Source organism: Gossypium raimondii, chromosome 1 (genome assembly GCF_025698545.1).
Source record: "Gossypium raimondii isolate GPD5lz chromosome 1, ASM2569854v1, whole genome shotgun sequence".
Lineage (NCBI taxonomy): Eukaryota > Viridiplantae > Streptophyta > Magnoliopsida > Malvales > Malvaceae > Gossypium > Gossypium raimondii.
Window position 1 is genome coordinate 45,747,650 of NC_068565.1, and position 7,772 is coordinate 45,755,421.

The 7,772-nt window shown below is 34.4% G+C and overlaps 1 protein-coding gene across 2 annotated transcripts; it reads right to left on the reverse strand.

Annotated features, from left to right (window-relative positions):
* Positions 1-796: 796 nt before the first annotated feature.
* On the reverse strand, positions 797-3,177 carry LOC105786066 (uncharacterized). 2 transcript variants are annotated; one of them, XR_008198539.1, is made up of 3 exons: positions 2,367-3,177; positions 1,372-2,245; positions 797-1,031 (listed from the first exon to the last, which is right to left on the reverse strand). XR_008198539.1 is itself a non-coding variant. In XM_012612330.2 (2 exons), exons 1-2 carry the CDS (start codon positions 3,002-3,004, stop codon positions 1,489-1,491), a joined length of 1,395 nt encoding a protein of 464 aa, XP_012467784.1. In that variant the 5' UTR covers positions 3,005-3,177; the 3' UTR covers positions 1,318-1,488. The 2 variants fall into 2 exon arrangements, 1 of the variants encoding a protein (XP_012467784.1); XM_012612330.2 differs by lacking the exon at positions 797-1,031 and having other exon boundaries at positions 1,318-2,245.
* Positions 3,178-7,772: the final 4,595 nt, after the last annotated feature.

Here is a 7,772-nt window from a genome sequence, read left to right on the forward strand (position 1 = left end):
ACATTTTAGTCACTGAGTCGTTAATTGTCGACAATGGTGTAACGGTAAGTTGATGTGGCACGTTAAATCATCATTTCAAACGAAAATTTTAGGTTAAATTCTACAATTGGTCCCTATATTTTTCGTTTTCAACAATTTAAAATTTTCTTTTATGTTCTTCTAACTTTTTTTCCATTCTCTTATGCTTCTCCTCTATTTTCCTCCTTCTTCATTTCTTTTAACATAGTTTTCTATGCTTTCCATTTGTAACTAGTCCACAAGCTCGCCTCACTCAAAAAAAAATTAAATTGTTCAAAAAATAAAACATAGAAAAATTATGTTGAAAGAAATGGAGAAGGAGGAAAACAAAGGAGAAGCATAAGAGAATGAAAAGAAAGAAAGTTAAAAACATAAAAGAAAAAAATTAAATTGCTCCAAACGAAAAAAATGGGGACCGGTTGTATAAATTAACCTAGAATTTTGTTTGAAATGATGATTTAACGTGCCACATCAGTTTCATCGTTACAATGCTAATGTAAACTAACGGCTCAGTGACTAAAATGTTACAACGTGATAACATAAGTGACTAAAACGTAACATTTCAAACATAAGTGAGTAAAATGAAACCTGAGCCAAACAAAAGTGACTATTTTTGTAGTTTACCCATAGTTTTTTTTGTTTTTTAAAGAGTGGGTTGTTTATCCATAAAATTTATTTGAGTTTGAATTTTCGAAAAGTAATTACAACCCTTTATTTGAATAGCTCGTTTTAATTGTATTATCTAACTCTGTGATGTAAATATATTATTACCATTGAATGCACGAATATTAAACTTTTAATTCTATATCATAAAAAAAAAAAATTGGAGTGGATGCTCTGCACATCCAATAATTACATCAAACCAAAGTTGTAATAAATGCCAACAAGGTGGATAAAAACTAAAGGCTGTTTCACTTTCTGCTTTCTGTTCTCATGTCTCTACACTTGTAAATCTAAAAACTCCAGTAATGATGAAATTCATTAACCATTTGGTTTGGTTCCCTTGCTTATATCTGCAGCAAAACGAAATGAAAGAAAAACATAAAAGATTGCATGATGAATTGAAGTAAACATATTAGTTAATCTGCTGCTTTAATAATCAACATTGTTGTGTTAAAGTGAAAGGGGGTGATTCTATCCGATTTCTAGTGCATTTGACACAATCTAGTTAGGGAAGAACATGAATCCCTCCCAGCATCTTGAAAAATGGATTTTCTTGACTACCCCTTTCCTTCCACATTTTCAACATAGGATTCTCATGCAAAAGCACTTATATCTATGAGGAGAAAGTACAAGGAATTAAACAATCAACAATCATAAAGTTTTTTAAATATATATAAAAAAAGTTCATGCCTCGTCATTCCGCACTGTACAAACTAATCCTTACATCCAACTCAAAAACTGCTGTTAGCTTATCTGCCGAAAGAATCCCAAATCCCAATCCAAAAACAACTAAATCGACAAAAACCCTTAATCTACAAAGTTCTGACTTTGCTGTCTCAGCTCTTTCCGTAACTTTTGAGAGAAGGACTGACAAGCATCCATGCTTAGATCCATAGCCGCTGCCAACGCCACAAAGGCAGCAGCATCCTCCGTGCATGTCACGTGCTTTACTCCTACTTCCACTTCCGGTTTACTGCATTTCCCCACACCTTCCACCGTTGACGACATCACAAATCCACCCCGGTACATGCTCTGCGGGGAAAGGGGCAACCCAAACCCGAAATCTGACCCTGATCCCGATCCTGGTCTTGACCCGGGACGTGAGCCTGACCCCAGGTCACAGCTGCTTTGCGGGCTTACTGATGGAGTTGTTATGTTTGTTGTCATATCCATGGTGAATTTCCCCCCAAGTTTGGTGCTGAGGGTGGAACTGGCGACGGTGGTGGTTGTTCCTGTGGCCACGATATCATCATGGAAGAGGTCAAATCGGTATCCAAGGGCGTCAGTGAAACCAGGCTCACGCCAGGCTTCGAGGCGACCCCAGGGTTTCCAGGTTCCACATTCTGGACGAAGAATTGACCATGCTCCAGGGTTTGAACGGCTGACCCTGTCCGAGCCAGGGGAAGGGACAAATGGGGTTACCATTGATGCCATTGCTACGGGAGAGCCTGAGAGGTCGTGGACTGTAATTGACCAGCCTTTTCGTTCTTTGGCGGATTGATCTTTATCTGTTTTTAGAGATGGTAGCCAATTTCTTGAAGTGTTCGATTCAGGCAAAGATGTCCTGTAAAATAATATAACAAAACAAAACCTTGAGAAACACATGGACAACAATAAATTAAACGGCAAATCCAAACAATAATTGAAAAGAAAAAAAAAACAGAGATCAGGAGGAAAAAGCAAACCTTGATCCCAAGTTCCGATCGCTGGAGCTTCTAAAACCGAACTTGCAAGTGAAAACGGCCTGTTTAACACTCCCCTGAACCTGAAAAACCTGAGGACTACACTCTGGTTCACCACCAAACTGGAACACAAATCTCGGGTCAGGTTCAGTCCTGACAGTTAAAAACATCTGCGCAGAGGATCCATTCTTGTTGCTTTTGTTTCGGCCTATATCAATCCATCCATTATGAGCAACAGACGACCTTGATTCCGCTCCACGTAAATCCAAGGGCACCGTAACCCTCCCCAATAACTTCCCAGATGCCAATCCGCAGGTACTGCCATCAGGGTCAGCGTAAACCTCGATGGAAAGTTTATATGATGAACCCCCTTTCGAGATGATCCTATCCACCTGGGACTTGCTTAAACTGAAACACGCAGCGAGCGATTTCTGCAAAGAGAAGTTGCAGCTTTCTGGGTTTTGGGTGTTTGCATGGATCAAAGGGATTGAACCCACCTGGTGAGGGAAGTTCTTGAGTTTGATCTTGCAGTAACATGGAGAAGTAGAAGGATGGATCCTTGAAAGCGAGGGCTTTGTAGAAAGTGGAAACCTCAGGGCCAAATTACCTACGAGGATCCGTACAAAAGGACACGGATCCATTAATATAACTCTTACTATTTTTGCTCGTTTTAGGAAGAGTTTTGGATCGTCTTTTCTCCCAGCTGCTGCTGTTGCAACCCTGCGAATTACTTGGTGTTGAGTTTACCGACTTATGCGACGACTAAAGCATATTAAAAGGGTAAGGGGGCAAAGGGATCTGTAATCAAAAAGGAAAGTTGAGAGCTGATTAGAAAACAGGCTGTAATATAGCTGGGTTGCAGTGCAGCAGACAAGGGAGAAGGATATGGTAAGGTTAAGTGTAGTGTTACACCTTTGAGATCGGTCAAAGTCCTTAGATTCAATTTCTCTCAACTTAATGTGGGTTTAGTTGGGCATTAGGTGCGGTCCGGTGCGTTTAACTTACTTTTTATCTCACGCCACAGTATTTAATCTCACCGCCACCGTTGTTTTTACACTAATCGCAAGTAAACGTACCGCCCATCCAAACTCACCCTTAGTTTACATGGTAAAAGTATCATCGATGCCCATTTACTTAAAGTTAGATTGTATTTTACCCTCTTAACCCAAAAAAGGGTAAATTTTTAACAATAAATGAAAATTTTAGCAAAAAAAATTATTTTAATCTAATGTACAAGGATTAATTTCCTCATTCTTTTTTTTTACTCTAATATTAATGAGTAATTTAAAGAAAATGCGACTCATAATATCATTTTAACAAAATTTAATTTGATTTGATTTTTTAATTTCGAGTTAGTTTAATTGATTTATTTTATTTTTCAAATAATCTCGTAATTCATTTGCTGAATTTTAGTTGAATTAACTTTTATGATTCAAATAAATCAATTAATAAATTAGTGTAAATATCTTTTGAGTTCCTATCAATTTAAAGAATAAGCAAATTGGCCCTCTTGAAAAATAGATACAAAATATTCTTCAAAAGTTCAATATATATATAAATTTCTAGAGATTTATACAAAATAAAAAAATCAAAAATATATAAAAATATTAAATTATAAAAATAATTTTAAAGTAAATTACCAAATCAAATTATCATAATAAAGTATATTTGTTTTCTTATTTTGGTTTGGAAGATTTTTAAAAGATCTCAAATTTATACGTTTTAAAATTTAATCTCTTTGTCAATAAAATTTTGTTTCGACATGTCTCTTTTTCTTTTAAAAAAATTTAACTCGAATAAATTTAATTCTCTTTATTTAAATTTTATTTCACTTCTTAATATTTTCACTCCAAATCTATGGGTACAGTCTCTATATTTTTAGATTTGAAAATTTAAATTCTATTGTTAATATTGTTAAAATTATTTTATTAATTTAAGTTCATTACATTATTATTTTTAGTTATATGATTACAAAGTGAGTATTTTGTTTTATTTTAAAATTCTGCACCAAAAAAATTAATGAAAAAAATAAACGATGTTAACAAATAAACCTAACTATTAAAATTTGAAAAATAAAAAGATAACATTCGTGTAAATAAAAGTACAAAATCTAAATTTCAAATTTAGGAAAAGTATAGGGATTGATGGCATATTTAAACCAATTCAAGTTAATGGTTGGGGTGGTTTTGCAGACCAAGTTCACAAAAATTGAAGCTAGAACCGGCCTCAGGCTATGATTTCTCCGACTTAATATAATGGTTGGCATTGGAATTGATTGCAACGACATGAGTTGGCACACAATGCGCACGTACACAAATAGAAGATGCCTTTGCCAGCGGCAGCGACAGCCAGGATCATCAATGTTATCCTAAAACACTATGCTAATCCTTTGTCGTTTTTAAACCTCTTTCGTCTCTTTCTTCTATTATTTTATTTACTTTTTAAGTTTTCCCCACGTACGTTACAATATAAAGGTGAAATTGTATTATTAGTCTATATTATGTACTATGTTACGAATTTAGTCTAATTTGGTCAATTTTAGTTTTTATTTTATTTTTGAGTCTTAAAATTTTAATATTAATTCGAATAATAACGATTAAAATCATTATACTAAAATTTATTATCGGCTTTATATTATATGTAAGTTGTAGATGTAATCTTTATTTTTAATTTAATTATTCTAATTCACATACTTTTTGAATTTTAAAATTTGAGCTATGATCGTAAATAATTTTTGTTTAATTTATGAACTAAAAGAGCATGACTTTTTAATATCATGTTAGCATAAAATTATATATAATATTTATCCAATAAAATTTGGAATTTTAAAAATGATATAAATATTAAAATAATCAAATTCATGAATAGAAAGGTGAATAACAGAGATCACCTAAAATTTAAAAGAGAAAATAGGTTATAATAAGGTTGGTTGATAGGGTTGGACTAGACCTGTCCATGGGCCAGGCGGCCCGGCCCGCCTGAAATATGGGAGGATTCGGGTAAAAATATAGGCCCGAAATATAGGCTTGGGCAAAAAAACGAGGCCCGTTTAAAAAATAGGCCGGGCTCAACTTTTTTGGCCCTAGCCCGGCCCGGCCCGAATATAATAAATATATATTTTTTATTTTTATTTTTTAATTTTAAAATATTTTTTTATTTTTTATTTTTAAAATATTTTTTTGTATTTATTAAAAATCGGGCCGGGCCGAGCTGGGGCTTACTCTTTTTTTCTCGGGCCGGGCCTGGGCAAAATTTTAGGCCTATATTTTGGAACCGGGCCGGGCCCGGGCCTAAGAGTCGGGCCAAAAAAATTTTCCGGGCCTGACCCGAACCCGGCCCAGCCCGACCCATGGACAGCTCTAGGTTGGACTGGAGCATGGACATTGACAGGGGAATGTAGTGTGTGGGGTGCGGGGCTCCAAAATCAACAATGGCACACAGCTGTAACGTTTCACAACATTGATTGGATGCGGACTAGTGGAGAAGTGGGGGCATCAAGCTAAGGGATCCAACTCCAATCCCGGTCAATGTTTTGATTTCATATTAGGACCGCATTTAGGATGATACCACCTCAAAAGAACACGTTTCGGGCTTAAGAGACACTCCCATCACATTTGAAACTGTATTTTTCAAACTTTTGATTGGTGTGCCAACTGAAATCTTGCATCAATGGGGTTTCAGCACGGCATTGACCATCTCTTCAATGTTCAACTTCATTTGGAATAAAATGCTTTTAATTTGAAAATGTAAAATATTATATATTAAATGAAGTATTCTATATTTATTATGATGGTATGTTAAGCCGTCAAATTTTTCAAGCTTAAAATTTCTCAAATTTACAATAAAGTAAAGAAAATTGCATCCAGTACAAAATGTCGAACTTCGATACTATGGGTGTTGGGTTATTTGTAAATTAAACATATCTGTATTCAAATTTAACTACTACGAGTTTTAATTTTAATTAATACAAGAAAACTTCAACATTTATGGATGCCGTGTTTCATGTAAATTGATGTCACGTATTAATACTTTATTTTAATTGTTAGGAAATAAGACTTTGACATATATAAGTGTCGAGTTTCATGTAAATAATGTTATGTATCTATGTTTAATTCTGACCATTGAGAATTTTAACCTTAATACAAGAAGACAAGATCTATGAGTGTCGAAACATGCGATCACCACTACGTGCAATTATGGTGGAAAGGTGAAGGCTAGAAACCCCTACCTTCCATTTTCCTTATGCTATAAGCCTCAATCAACTTGGAAGATATAGTCCTAATCATGTGCCTTCCAATTGAAGGAATTATTGTAACTAGTCAGTTTCATATTTGATCGATGAGATTGATATTAACTGGGTCGAATCAAGTTCACTTTGCTACAAACATTTACCAAGAAGTTGCCATCATATGATGTCATTTATGAAGAGTTTGGGCATTATGTTAGAGCATACATACTGTACATCATCGATGGAATATTGATGGAAGATAAGTCTGACAAATTTTGCCACTACATGTATTTTCCTTTGCTTGAAAACCTCATTTATATCTTGTAACACCCCAAACTCGGTCTGGACATTATGGCTAGATCTGGAGATGTTACGTAAAACAGTTGTAAATTCGACTTTTGTTTATTTGAAAAAACATCGTGAACTTTTGTTACTTAAAAGCCCGTTTTATTAAAAAACGTGTTTGAAATAATTATTTAATTAAAAACGTTGTATGTTTACATTTTCTAAATAAATCAAATACTTTGCAACAAAAACTCTTAAATCATTATATTTTGGAAAACCAAATTTGTTTTCTCGAAAACAATTGATTGCAGGAAAATAATCGTTTTCGGTAAATCATTTTATCAATTGTCATGCAAATATCTAGAATAAAATCCAAAACCGAGACAGTCTCAAAATGTCTAAACAGTCCAAATTTTACAGAACACTTAATCCAATTTAAAATAGTTAAAGAATCGAAATACTAATATAACCTGAAAATATCAGTGAAACCGAGAGTGAGTTTTAAAACTCAGTGTATAACGATAAACTTCACATGGTAAAATACATATCAAACAGATCTATCAGAAACATATTTATAGTAGAGCAGAACAAATACGACACATAATCCTACCCTAACCACCACACACCAACTTCGTCCATCCCACCACACCATATGGGTATAAAACACCCATCCATCCCTACACACCACTTAGTGTCCACAAGACACTTTACAGAATTGTTGCAGCTGAGCTATCTGATCAATATGCGATTTATCGCCTTTTACAGAATCACTTCCAACACATGTTATTTACAACCCAACCCAGATATAGACATAGAGTACAGAAAATATCATACATATTCAGAGCAGAAATTAAACGTGACATAGCTTTCCATGCATAACATAACATATACAAACC

What these genes read in the sequence shown, in the direction of transcription:
- LOC105786066 (XM_012612330.2), bottom strand. Translation starts at nt 3,004, where the DNA reads ATGGATCCGTGTCCTTTTGTACGGATCCTCGTAGGTAATTTGGCCCTG. An exon ending in GATCGGAACTTGGGATCAAG is followed by an intron (nt 2,246 to 2,366) that starts GTTTGCTTTTTC and finishes ATTATTTTACAG; the next exon opens with GACATCTTTGCCTGAATCGA.